The sequence below is a fragment of the Myotis davidii genome, unplaced genomic scaffold (genome assembly GCF_000327345.1).
Source record: "Myotis davidii unplaced genomic scaffold, ASM32734v1 scaffold1277, whole genome shotgun sequence".
Taxonomy (NCBI): Eukaryota; Metazoa; Chordata; class Mammalia; order Chiroptera; family Vespertilionidae; genus Myotis; species Myotis davidii.
This window is the reverse complement of record NW_006290682.1, coordinates 1867748-1881952: the sequence shown is the minus strand read 5'-3', so window position 1 is coordinate 1881952 and position 14205 is coordinate 1867748. Positions and strand designations below refer to the sequence as shown.

At 44.4% G+C, this 14205-nt stretch overlaps 1 protein-coding gene across 1 annotated transcript in view; it reads right to left on the bottom strand.

Annotated features, from left to right (window-relative positions):
* Window positions 1–6194: 6194 nt before the first annotated feature.
* ARHGAP6 (Rho GTPase activating protein 6) overlaps window positions 6195–14205 on the bottom strand; it is a 95885-nt gene continuing 87874 nt past the window's right edge. Inside the window, exons 11-12 of the mRNA XM_015563958.1 lie at window positions 11611–11691; window positions 6195–8260 (exon numbers count right to left, since the gene is read on the bottom strand). Of these exons, the coding sequence (XP_015419444.1) occupies window positions 7482–8260; window positions 11611–11691 (860 nt within the window). The 3' untranslated portion in view covers window positions 6195–7481. The remainder of the gene's footprint in view (window positions 8261–11610; window positions 11692–14205) is intronic.

Here is a 14205-nt window from a genome sequence, read left to right as displayed (position 1 = left end):
TGCGTGTCACCTCTGACACGCGTGTCATAGGTTCGCCATCACTGCGCTAATGACATCCTTACAGGCACACCTCGGAGTCCTGCGGGCTTGGTTCCCCACCACTGCAATCACCGAGAATCGCAAAGTGATAGTAAGAGGGTCTTGCTTTCAATTTGGAAAAGAGTGCAAAACCTGTGGAGCGCAATAAAGCAAATGGCGAGAAAGCGAGGTATGCCTGTACTGAGAAGAATTACTGTTGGCATTTTTATAAGCACAGGATAAGGCATTAGAAACACACTGTAACTAGGAACAAAACTTGAGCCTTAGGCAGGCACCCCTTTTATAGGGCAACTGCATTCCTTGAGAAAAACCACCTCTAAAACTGTCAAGCAAACCTGATCAGATCAGCAGTTTCTACCCCCAGCACTCCTGGGAAAGGCCAGCTCCCAGCTTTCACAGCTGCTTGTGTCTAGATGACACGTGAGCATATTCAGGGATCAATACTTCTCTGATCCCATAGGAGGTTTCATTTATAACGAAATTCATTGTGGGTCTTCTCCAGGCCTGAAACTCAGCCTGTTGTCTATGGAAACGGCACTATTCAGAATTATCAAACTAGTGTACGTTGGGCAAAGTATTAACAGACGGGGTGGGGGATTGAGCTGGGATTGTATATAGGATGCCCCCCCCCCAAATGTATCCACTTACTGAATAATTACACAGGCAGTGTTTATTAACCTACATTTCATTTTCAAAACAGCTGCCAGCTGTTACAGTGCGTATACATTTTGTGGGATACCCTGTATTAATATGGGGTATTCCTAGTAACACCTACCCAAAATCCATTCATAGATGGTCATGTTCCCTGCATCATCATGGGCATGCAAAGGGCAACAGGTGCCCCTACCTCAGTCTTATTAGTTCAGTCAGTGAATGAAAGGGTGAGTGCTACGATTCCGACAGCCTCGTGGTCATCCCAGGTGGGCAGTTCTTGTATTTCTGAATATACAGCTACCAGTTTCTGAACTGTCACCAATATGTTCGGTCCTCTACCAGAGTGACCTTCCCCTCGCCAGCGTGAAAAGATGCACATTGCATGCCTGACCTCTGCAGTGACTGGCTCATTTGTGTCTTCATAGGCTAAAAGCCATGGGTGGCGATCAAGAATGCTATCCTGCTGTAACCGGTTTGGCTCAGTGGATAGAGCAATCTTTACTTCAGCATTATTGACAACAATAAAATTTGGAAATAACCTAAATGTCCATCAATGGATGACTGGATAAAGAAAACACACAATGGACTATTATTCAGCCATAAAAGAATAATGACATCTTACCATTTGCAACAACATGGATGGACCTTGAAGGGCATTATGCTAATTGATAAGTCTGAAAAAAGACATACCATATGATCTAATTTATATGTGGAATCTTAAAAAATACTCCCCAAAACGGAGCTTATAGATACAGAGAAGCTTGGCGGTCGCCAGAGGTGGAGGGTAGGGGGAATTTGTGAAGAGGGTCAAAAGTGCAACTCTCGCCCTGACCAGTTTGGCTCAGTGGATAGAGCGTCGGCCTGCGGACTGAAAGGTCCCAGGTTCAATTCCTGTCAAGGGCATGTACCTGGGTTGCGGGCACAACCCCAGTAGGAGGTGTGCGGGAGGCAGCTGATTGATGTTTCTCTCTCATCAATGTTTCTAACTATCCTTCTCCCTTCCTCTCTAAAAAAAAAAAAAAAATCAATAAAATATTTTTTTTAAAAAGTGCAACTCTCTCATTATAAGACAAACATAATAGGTGTACAACATACAGCATGGTAATTATAATTAAAAACACTATTACATACCTGGAAGTTGCTAAGAGTAGATCTTAAGAGTTATCACACAAAAAAGAAATAACGTTGTAACAACTTGTGTTCATTTCACAGTATATACAAATAGCGAATCGTTGCGTGTTACACCTGAAACTAATATACTGTCAATTATACCTCAATGGGCCTCAGCTTTCTCGGCTGTACCAAGAGGAATACAACAGACTGTTGCAGTCTGTTTGGGCTGCTACGCCAAAATACCATCAACCGGGTGGCGTATAAACAACAGAAAGGTAACCTCACCGTCCTGGAGCCTGGGAAGTCCAAGGTCAAGGTGTGAGCAGAGCAAGTGACTTGTAAGGAGGGCCAGCTTCTAGGTCCGCAGCCAACCATCTCTCTTCCTGCTCCTCTCCGGATGGGAGGGGGCGGGACCTCTAAGGGCCTTTTTATAAGAGCTCCGCCCATGGCCTTGTCACCTTCCAAAGGCCCCGCCTCCTAATACCATCACATTGCCTGCAGGGTAGATTTCAACAGGAAGTAGGCCGGGGAGACAGACATTCAGACCATAGCTTGTTTGTTTATATTTTTATTATCGATTTCAGAGAGGAAAGGAAACATCAATAATGGGAGAGAATCACTGATCAGCTGCCTCCTGAACGTGTCCCCACAACAGGAGGAACTGTATTAAAGGGTCGCGGCATTAGGAAGGTTGAGAACCACTGCTTTAGTGGCAGAATGTTTTTTCTTTAACCAGCACGAGGCAATCATGGTTAACAGAGCATGACTAATATTTCCCATAACCATAGCTAGTCCCCAATATTCTATTTTTGCCCCTAACACTTGGACCCCTTTGTTAGGCCAGGGTTTCAAATCTGGAGATGGTGGCTGGGGTAATGGCAGATGGGATTGGGGATCTGTGCTGATTTTCGGCATTAGCTCAGGGATTTTGGACAATCACAGGTCTGCAAGCCTCACTTTCCGCAAGTTATCTTAAAGGTTCCTTTCAGAGCAAAGGTCTAAGTTTCAGGTGGCCTCTATCTCTCAGGTTAGGATGGACTGGGTCATGTCATGTTTTAGGCTGAGACTTTATATTTATTTATTTTTTAAATATATTTTTTATTGATTTTTTACAGAGAAGAAGGGAGAGGGATAGAGAGCCAGAAATATCGATGAGAGAGAAACATCGATCAGCTGCCTCCTGCACACCCCCCACTGGGCATGTGCCCGCAACCAAGGCACGGGAGAGGGAGAGAGAGATAGAAACATCGATGACCGGCTGCCTCCTGCACACGCCCACACTGGGGATCAAACCAGCAACCCGGGCACGTGCCCTTGACCGGAAACTAACCCAAAAGAAACCTTTCGGTCCACAGGCTGATGCTCTATCCACTGGCTAGGGCAGGAGTGACCATTTCTTAACTGAGGAGCCCTGAAAGGCAGACCTGCATTTGTCTTCTCTGCACTTGTAACTCCAGAGCCCAGCACTGGAGCCCCTGGCAAATGCTGGTTAGATGGGTGAGTGGATGAATCCAGCAACCGATCCCTTCCTCAAGGGCCGTGGTCGGCAAACTGCAGCTCCCGAGCCGCATGCGGCTCTTTGGCCCCTTGAGTGTGGCTCTTCCTAAGCCTTAGGAGTCCCCTAATTAAGTGAATAACAATGTACCTACCTATATAGTTTAAGTTTTAAAAATTTGGCTCTCCAAAGACATTTCAATCTTTGTACTGTTGGTATTTGGCTCTGTTGGCTAATGAGTTTGCCGACCACTGGTCTAGGCTGATGTGGACCGAATTGAATTGAACCTTCTGACCCTCCTATGATCCCCTGGGGCCCTCAGTGGGGGCTGCTGCTGCATGTATGTACCTCGGTGAATTGCAGGCCACGCCAGGCCAGGGGTCCCCACCCCAGAGACCACTGCCTTCGGCTCAACACCCCCACGCCGCCTTCAGTCGTCTTGATTGCGTGGAGGAATTCCAACCTTCAGTGGAATTTTCCTTTGGTTTCTGCTTTTTTTTCTGGAACATTTGCTGCTGATTTAGTCCTGCTTTCAAATGCGGTCCAGTCCCGATGCCCTGTTTTCATCTCTGTGGGACTCTTCTTCAGTCATTTCCTTTCTCAGCTCGCTTATCAGGAGACACACACCCCAGGCCCGGACTCTGTTCTGCTATCTCCTTCTGCTTAATCCCCAGGCTGTTTCTTTGCCAAGCAGATGTGTATTAAAATGTGCATAAGAAGCAAGCTGGGCTTATTTAGAAATGTCCTCCATGTGCACAAACTCCATGGGTATACGAGTTTTTTCTATATAAAAAAAACCACAATAAACGTATGGTAATAGCTACTTAGGTGGATCAAGACAGTCTTATTTGGCTATTCCTGCCATCATCGGTCAAGCCCCACTGCCAGCAACACAAAACCAGGGATTGAGGACTCCTAGATGCAGCGCCTCGTAGATCTCTTTGCTCACAGGAATGAGGGACTTGAACAGCCTGTTAAATGGTTCATCCAACCTGAAAGAGTTGGAGTTTTATTTTTTCTTATCAGGTATTAAATCATCTACAAGGTGCGAGAAATGACTTCAGTTTCCACTCAGGTCCTTGGGTCTCGTGTGTGTGCTTTAAAACAGCTTATTTTTCATGGGATAAAGGCAGCTACGAACTAGCTGTCACTTACTAAGCTAAAGATACGGCCACTGGGCCGAAACCATACAAAGAGAAAGGGAAGTAAATAGTCTTAATTACACACACACACACACACACACACACACACACACAAAGTAAATAGTCTTCATTACACACACACACACACACAATTGAATTATTTATTTTTTTCTTTTTTAAATATATTTTATTGATATTTTACAGAGAGGAAGGGAGAGGGATAGAGAGTTAGAAACATCCATGAGAGAGAAACATCGATCAGCTGCCTCCTGCACACCCCCTACTGAGGATGTGCCTGCAACCAAGGTACGTGCCCTTGACCGGAATCGAACCTGGGACCCTTGAGTCCACAGGCCGACACTTTATCCACTGAGCCAAACTGGTTTCGGCCACAATTGAATTATTGATAAATATTCTGAGCCCTGTTTTCTGGATTGGCTACTTTAGACCTGACTATCAACAGACAAACAGACCTTTTGTGACATTTTGTGACGCAGACACCCTCGGTGCCGTTTAGTCTGGAAGTTTTCAGAAACAGTACTATTAGGGCAAGAACCTGGCAGGAAGAGGACCCCGTATATCAGGCAGTCCGGTCTAGAACGGAGGGAAAGCACCGGCCAGATCATTGTCAAATTCAAAGCCAAGAAAACACAGGGTCAGCAGGAGTAGGTCAGGATGAGAGTAAGTGCCACAGGAGAGCAACCTGCAATTCAGAACCAAGCAGTGTTTGCTCTCGGTCTTGTTGACAGCGTTTGGCTGTGGGTGGCCGGGAAGAGCAGGAGGCCGGCAGCCAAGTTCTTGGGCCTGTGTCCCAGCCAGCGGCAGAGGTGCCGGACCGGTGGCTCGGCCTGAAGGTAGCATAGTCATTCCCCCAGAAAGAAAATGAGATACCACTTCTGGACTTCAGTCTGCTCCTGAAACAAATTAAGCATCTAGCAGTGATGGCGAACCCTTTGAGCTCGGCGTGTCAGCATTTTGAAAAACCCTAACTTAACTCTGGTGCCGTGTCACATGTAGAAATTTTTTGATCTTTGCAACCATAGTAAAACAAAGACTTATATTTTTGGTATTTATTTTATATATTTAAATGCCATTTAACAAAGAAAAATCAACCCAAAAAATGAGTTCGCGTGTCACCTCTGACACGCGTGTCATAGGTTCGCCATCACTGACTAAGGCCCATAGGAGATGGAACTTACAGGGATCGTGCTGGGTAGTACTTGTCGAGAAGGTAAGAAACCCGAGTTCCCATCCTGTAGCAAACCACCTCCTCATTGACAACTGAATTTCAATTGTGTGACAATCAATTTCACTTGAAACAAATAATTATAAATTTCAAAGTATATCAGTGTCACTGGTTGATGTCCCCAAGCCATCATACTTACTAGCTCCTTAGCTGTATATGTATAGTACTGGCATTTTAAAATATATTTTATTGATTTTTTTACAGAGAGGAAGGGAGAGGGATAGAGAGTTAGAAACACTGATGAGAGAGAAACATCGATCAGCTGTCTCCTGCACACCCCGCACTGGGGATGTGCCCGCAACCAAGGTCCATGCCCTTGACTGGAATCAAACCTGGGACCCTTCAGTCCGCAGGCCGACGCTCTATCCATTAAGCCAAACCGGTAAGGGCAGTATTGGCATCTTTAATACATTTGTATTTGTGGAGTGTGGGGTGTATGTATGGGATAGGACGTGAATTCATTCATTGAATTTAACACGCAGAACAAAGCCTTCACTTAACTTTTTATTACTCATGGCACAAGACAGAATTTTAACAAACACCACTGAAAATGTCATTGGCAACATGAAAGTTAAGAGTAGCATATTTTATAAAAAAAATCATTTTTCTATGATACACATTATGAAGTGAAAAAAATCTCATAAAATACTGAAGCGAATCGCCACCTGCTGGTCAAAAATAGTTTTGCAGTTGAAAAACTTGAAAGGTACTACACAGAATGAAGTACGGAAGGGGCATTTTACAATACACACAAAATTGCTGAAGAAAACATTTCCTCAGCCTTTGGTACAATGTAAATACAAAGCTGTAGTCTTTTTCCCAATATTATTTACTTTTAAAGCATTGCATATAATTTGGTTAATACTGATTATGGGGCAAAAGGAAAAACCATGTTCTCTAATTTGAATGCTCTAATCACTTTATAGTCGGATTCCAGTTTGTAGTTTTGAAAAATACATAAAAGTTACACATTATAAATATATATTATATGTGGTCTCTATGAAATTGAATTTGACCTAAAATGGGAAGGATGATTTCTTAATGATTCTTTCTTTGTTAGGCACGGCCTTTCTCCTGTTTGATAAACTGAATCCTTTCTAAACAGATTCCAAAAATATATTCCATAACATATCAAATCTAATATTTCCTTAAAATATATTCCATATGAAAAAGCATTCAGTGACTATATTTTTTTGTATCTCTCTACTATATAAAAATATGGCTTCTCATACTCTCTTTTACTTTGTTTTGTTAGTGTTTTTCTTAGGCATTGAAGGAAGGACTGTCCCTCTTTAAAAGCTATGGCAAAAGCACAGAAACCCGCTTGTGCATATTCTAGAACATTCTATAGAATCTCCTTGCTTAGTATAAGTGAAGTGATTTAAAAAATGTTCCTTTTGTTTTCTGTGAATATATCATATACGATTATCATACATAATCCGTTACAGAATATACAATAGTCAAAACTGAAGACACATAAATACAATGAAGCTATACCAAAGCAAGAGTTTTATCTTAGAGCCAATGTGAGCAGTTTATATATTAGACACTGCCATCCGTTTATGATTTCGTATTTCCCTAAGGCTGGCTATGCAATAGAATCTTATTATAAATGGTGAGGGTGTTAGTGCTCTATATCTTTAAGTGAACTGGGCTTCCCTTGTGTTATTATTTTTTTTTGAAGTGTAAAAGAAGAAAAAGTAAGTAAATGTCCAATTGACCAACACCAACTCTTTTCCTTCCGGAGTGGAAGAAGACTGTTGGGACGTGAGGGCCGAAGCTGGGTGAGGGCTCATACCAGTGTTTCCGGGAGGGCATCGGGGTTGTCTGCGGACAAGAACTCCCAGATCTGCAACCGGTCTCTCTGCCAATCGAGCCAGGTGGGTTCCCCCAGGCCCTTACTGTTCTGATCGCTGGCGGGAGCGGAGCAGGCGCCGCTCAGTTTGGGCTGGGCAGCCTGATGCTCTCGCTGGGCGGCTGGGCTTCCCTCCTCCCAGGGCGATCCTGAAGCTTCTTCTGGCCTCTGGCGCCTCCACAGGGGGGGCTCTCCGGGCTGGTGGGCCGCAACTTGCTTCCCGGGCCCGGGGTAAGGAGGCGGCGGCCTGCAGTCGGGCCTCGCCCTCTCCCGAGGTCTCTGGTGCAAAGGCTTGGAGCGGCTCGGCAGCCAGGCCACGCTCAGGTCGCTCTCGGCGAGGTCTTCCATGCTGCTCAGAGTCAAATACTGCTCCGGCCTGGGCGTGGCCAGCTCCGACCTGGGCGTGACCAGCTCCGACCTGGGCGTGGCCATCTCAAACCTGGGCGTGGTAAGCTTATCCAGCCTGGGCGTGGCCAGCTCCCACCTCCTGCCGCCGCCCGGGATGTGGGGCGTGCTGCACACGCGGGACACCGGAGGGTGGGCCCGGCACTCCGGGATGGTGGCCGTGGTCTGAGTCCTCCGGATGGCCTGCGGGCCACTGTCCAGTTCTGTGGGGCTCCCCTGCCACCGGGGCCAATGTGAGGACAGGTTCCCTTGAGAAAGGGAACACGGCCCCGGTCGGAGGGAGCTGCTTTCAAAAATGTCTCCATAGGAACCTGGAAGCCAGACAGAAGGGCAAGACATGGAATTAGGGTCGAGAATCTTGGTTCAGATGCCCTGGTGCTTCCTTTGCTGCCAGCTCCAAGGATTGAAAAAGCACAGGGCATTCTCAGGCGCCGCTGGGACTCAGTGGTCGGCAAACTCTTTAGCCAACAGAGCCAAATAGCAACAGTACAATGATTGAAATGTCTTTGGAGAGCCAAATTTTTTAAACTTAAACTATATAGGTAAGTACATGGTTATTAACTTAATTAGGGTACTCCTACGGCTTAGGAAGAGCCACACTCAAGGGGCCAAAGAGCCGCATGTGGCTTGCGAGCCGCAGTTTCCCGACCACGGCCTGGGTGATGTAAAAGACTTCCTAGTAAATAAAAAAATGACACTTTTTTGTTGTTGTTGTTAATCCTCACCCCAGGATATTTTTTCATTGATTTTTAGAGAGCGGAAGGGAGAGGAAGAGACAGAGAGAAACACCAATGTGAGAGAGACACATTGATTGGTTGCCTCCTGCACACACCCTGACCAGGGCAGGGGAATCTGCAAATGAGGCATGTGCCCTTGACAGGAATCGAACCCGGCACCCTTTGGTCCGCAGGCTGACGCTCTATCCACTGAACCAAACCAGCTAGGGCTCCACTTTTTGATTATGGACACAATTGCTGTAGCAGCTCCAAATATAGATGCCTAGACTCTGACAGGTTAGCTAGCACATGAGATTCAACAGTCCTTGTCGCTAATTGACATTTCAGAAAAGGCCCCCTCAACCTGGCTGGGAACACTCCCTTCTCTGCTCCCTTCCTGCTCAGTGCAATTTGCAATCCAGAGGAGACATAATGTTTTCATGTTTCTATCATAGCAATAAAAGCTGCAGGAATAAATGAATTGAATCTAAAACACTCATTTGGCCCAGCTGGTGTGGCTCAGCGGTTGGGCATCGACCCAGGAACCAAGAGGTCACGGTTCAATTCACGGTCAGGGTTCATCCCTGGGTTGCAGGCTAGATCCACAGTAGGGGGCATGCAGGAGGTAGCCGATCAATGTTTCTCATCTCATCGATGTTTCTGACTATCTCTCTCCCTTCCTCTCTGTAAAAAATCAATAATTATATATATATCTCAAAAGTTTACACACTTAATGCTATAAACCAGGGGTCCTAAACTTTTTAAACAGGGGGCCAGTTCACTGTCCCTCAGACCATTGGAGAGATGGACTATAGTTAAAAAAAAACAAACTATGAACAAATTCCTATGCACACTGCACATATCTTATTTTGAAGTAAAAAAACAAAACAGGAACAAATACAATATTTGTATTTGCATGTGGCCTGTGGGCCATAGTTTGAGGACCCCTGAGTATAAACTAGCATATACTTCATATGGATTAAAGAATTAAGGTAAAAGAATGAAATACTATGAAAATGAAAGGCATATAGATGACTATCCAATGCTTAGTAAAGATTAATTTTGTAAAAAATTCACAAAAAGAGATACTGATAGACTTAATTATGTGAAACCTAAGAACATTCCAGATATCCAAAGTGAGAAAAAACGCAAGGCATAATATCAGTGGCAAACAATATAGACAAAGGGTTAACATCTGTATTAGAGGAAGAGTTCATCAGAATTAATTTTGAAAACATTAGCACACATAAATAGCCAATGACATAAATGATAGCTCAATGGAGGAAAATTCAGTAAATTCATAGAAAGACCGAAAAATGCTGATGAGAAAGAAATGCAAATGAAAAGAAGACAACGGAATGCCCCTTAACCATTATAAGGATGAAATACTGCCATCTGCGATAGCACGGATGGATCCTGAGGGTACCATGTTAAGCGAAATAAGTCCGACGGGAAAGGACAAGAACCACATGATCTCACTCATTTGTGGGATATAAAACAGAAAGCAACAAATAAAGAAATGAATGGACACAGACAACAGTATGGTGGTTACCAGAGAGGGTGGGGGGTGAGGGGAGGACGAAGAGAGTAAAGGAGGTGAAATATATGACGACAGAGGGAAACTAAGATTTTGAGTCGTGAACACACAATACAATATACAGGTGATGTATCCTAGAATCGTACACCCGAAACCTATATAATGTTATTAACCAATGTCACCCCAATACATTTGTTAAAAAAGCAATGCCATTTTGTTTGTTAAGTTGGCAAAAATGCCAAGCCAATGACTTGTCATGCTGATCAGGTTAAAGAGGCAGACAGTGCGGCCACCTGCAGCTCCCAGAGAACAAACTCACACGCCCTACAGGGAACATGAAGTGACTGTGTACCTCTCAGATCTGTGATTTGTGATTCACTTTCCTAATCTGAATTTATAACTTTCTTCCCAAAATCTTGTGACCCCAACAGTAATTTCAAATGCAAGAATGTACATAAGCCCAGCCAGTGTGTCTCGGGGTTCAGTGACGATCCACTAACCATGAGGTCACGGTTCAACTCCCGGTCAGGGCCCATGCCCGGGTTGCCGGCTGGATCCCCAGTAGGGGGCGTGCAGGAGGCAGCCATCCATGATTCTCCCTCTGTGATGTTTCTCTCTCTCTCTCTCCCTTCCTCTCACTCTAAAAATCAATAAAAACTTGGGGCAGGAGCAGGCGGGAGAGGTCAATGGAGGGAAAAGACATATGTAAAAACTTTCAACAATAAAGAATTTGTAAAAAATTAATAAGAACATTTAAAAAGTGTACATAAAAGGAGTTCCTGGCGGCATTAATTTATTGCAAGAACAACAACAAAATGGAAACAACCCCGTTGTCCAGGCATTGGGTGGTTAGCGATGACTATGCACTCTGAAGTACGCTGTGGCCCTGACCAGTAATCATGGAGGACAACCGGGAAATGGAAGTTAAATAATGTAGAGTTGCAGAGACAGAATGAGTTTAGCCATGTTTACAAACTCTTGCAAAGAAAATGAAATGAAATCTAGTCGGAGATTGACATATTTTGGTGGAAAGGCTAAGGGCAACTTTATCCTATCCCCCTATTCTCAGCATTTTGCAAATAATTTTTTATATATATTTTATTGATTTTTTTTACAGAGAGGAAGGGAGAGGGATAGAGAGTTAGAAACATCGATGAGAGAGAAACATCGATCAGCTGCCTCCTGCACACCCCCCACTGGGGATGTGCCCGCAACCCAGGTATATGCCCTTGACCGGAATCGAACCCGGGACCTTTCAGTCCGCAGACTGATGCTCTATCCACTGAGCCAAACCGGTCAGGGCTGCAAATAATTTTTGACAAGCATGTACTGTGATAACAAGGCAAAGATGAAATAACATTAATTTTCAAAGCAAATGCGATAAACATTTTAAAACATAATAGTTCACCTGTCATTTCTGGGTCTTTGGATCCACTCTTCAATGTTGAATGCCAAGTTCCCCAGATATTGAAAGGTTCCTCAGACATATCTAGGAAAAAATGTATTCAAAGGTATGTAATTCACAAGGAAAATGAGGAGCAATAATCAATACGCCCATCAATGCACATCACTTCTGTGCAAAGTACTGTATTTGAGACTGTGATGGACACAAAACAGAATATGAGGCAGACCTGCCTTTTTTCAGGCGTATTCTGTTTGGGATTTACAAAAAGGCTCTTATGGTTGTGGTAGACAGAATAAGGGCCCCCCAAAGACGCCTGTGACAGGACCCAAGAACCTGAAAGGATGTTATATTCAAAGGGGGCTTTGCAGGCATCATTGTTATGGATCTTGAGATCAGGAGAGGGTCTGGGCTGATCTGGGTGGGCCCAATGTCATCACAAGTATCCTTACAAAAGGGAGGCAGGAGAGAAGATGATATGTTGATGGCTTTAAAGATGGAGGAAGGGGCCAGGAGCCAAAGAATGCAGGCTGCCTTTAGAAGCTGGAGCAGGCAAGGCAGCAGATCTTCCCTGGGGTACCCAGAAGGAATGCAGCGCTGCTGACCTGTTGTAGACTTCTGACGTCCTAACTCTCAACATGAAAGACAAAAAGAAATGACTAAATACCTGGCCAAAATATACTTAAGAACAGAAACAAAGTTTTTGTGTTTGCAGTAAGATATAGGGTGTCCCAAATTCACGCAAGATTTGCAATTCTTGCGTGAATTTTGGGACACCCTATATAAGATAAAGTAATGTGTAGTTTTAAGTCACTAAGTTTGTTCCAGCAGCAATAGGAAAGGAATACAATGATGATGAGTGGCAAGAGCTCCAGCCACATTAACAGAGAGATAGAGGAACAGCAGGTATAGTTCCTATATCTAGTATTACCCTCAGGAATACTCCGCTATTGGTATCAACAGACTCATCCCTGCATGTATTCATTTATACATCCTCTTAGTCTGCCCATAAATATTTACTGATGCAGGTGCTATTTTATGTCTTCTTACCATCTCATAGAACCCTCACTGCAGTCCTGTGATGTGATCATAATGCTAATTTCTAGAAGCAAATGTCTACTGGCTGCTTCCCTGTGTTCTGCAGTTCACATGTATTCTCTCACTGAACCCCAAACTGAAAAGCTGGGGGCAGGAGCAGGCGGAAGAGGTCAATGGGGGAAAAAGACATATGTAAAACTTGCAACAATAAAGAATTTATTTATAAAGGAAGTATTACCGAATGGTTATCACATGCCAAGTTTTTTGTTAAAAACTTTATATGGATTAGCTAATTAAACTTATGAATTAACTCTGCTATCTGTTTTAGTATATCTATGTTGATTTCAGAGAGGAAGGGGGAGAGAGAGAGAGAGAGAGACATCAATGATGACAGAGAATCATGGATCAACTGTCTCCTACATGCCCCTTACTGGGGATTGAGCCCACAACCCAGGCATGTGCCCTGACTGGGACTTGAACTGTGACCTCCTGATTCATATGTCGAGGCTCAACCACTGAACCACACCGGCCGGGCTGTCTTAGTTTTCCTAGGATGAGGAAATGGGACTCTGAAAAACTCTATCACTCACTTAAGGTGTTGCATGTTGAAAGTGGCAGAGCAGGTCATCCAAACCCAGTGCTCTTGTCATTGGATGCCAACACTATGTGCTTCTAGTTCCCGCGGGGTGAAATTATTTCCGGGGAGCAAGCTACAGATGAGACAGGATGTGTCCAAGCAGCCACTCGGACCTCTACCCACCAGATGCCAAGTGTGACCCTGAAAAATGCCTCCTAACATTGTCATGTCTCCCGGGGACACCATTGAGAAGCACAGAGTTAGAGTTTGCCAAGACAGTACATGGATGAAAAGAGCTAATGCGGGCCTTAGTCCGCCTGCTAATAGTCAGAGCCCATGTGTATCTTCGCCTACATCAGTGATGGGAACCTTTTGAGCTCGGCGTGTCAGCATTTTGAAAAACCCTAACTTAACTCTGGTGCCGTGTCACATAGAGACATTTTTTGATCTTTGCAACCATAGTAAAACAAAGACTTATATTTTTGATATTTATTTTATATATTTAAATGCCATTTAACAAAGTAATATCAACCGAAAAAATGAGTTCGCGTGTCACCTCTGACACGCGTGTCATAGGTTCGCCTTCACTGGCCTACATGCTAAGCACACCATGGAAGTCCCTCATGAGGACCATGAACTCTCTGGCTTCCCTCTGTAATGGTCACCATGGGTTCCTGCCCCAGATGGCAGCTGTACACCCACCGTCTCTTTCAGCCTCACTTCCTATATGGCTCAAGCCTGACATCCATGGAGTCCACTCCTTTTTGTTGTTGCTTCAGAGAATATTACATATAGGAAACCTGCCACTAATTTAAAAGGGCAAAACTTAGATATCAACTATTACATCATGTGCAGCCAAGGTTGAGAACCACTGAACTAAGGGGCAAAGACACTGACGCTGGGAGGACAGAATCAAGCTTTCCTGGTGTGAACTTGTCTAATAAGATCAGTTTGAATCTGTGTTTAGAAACCCGAGGCCTCGCCTC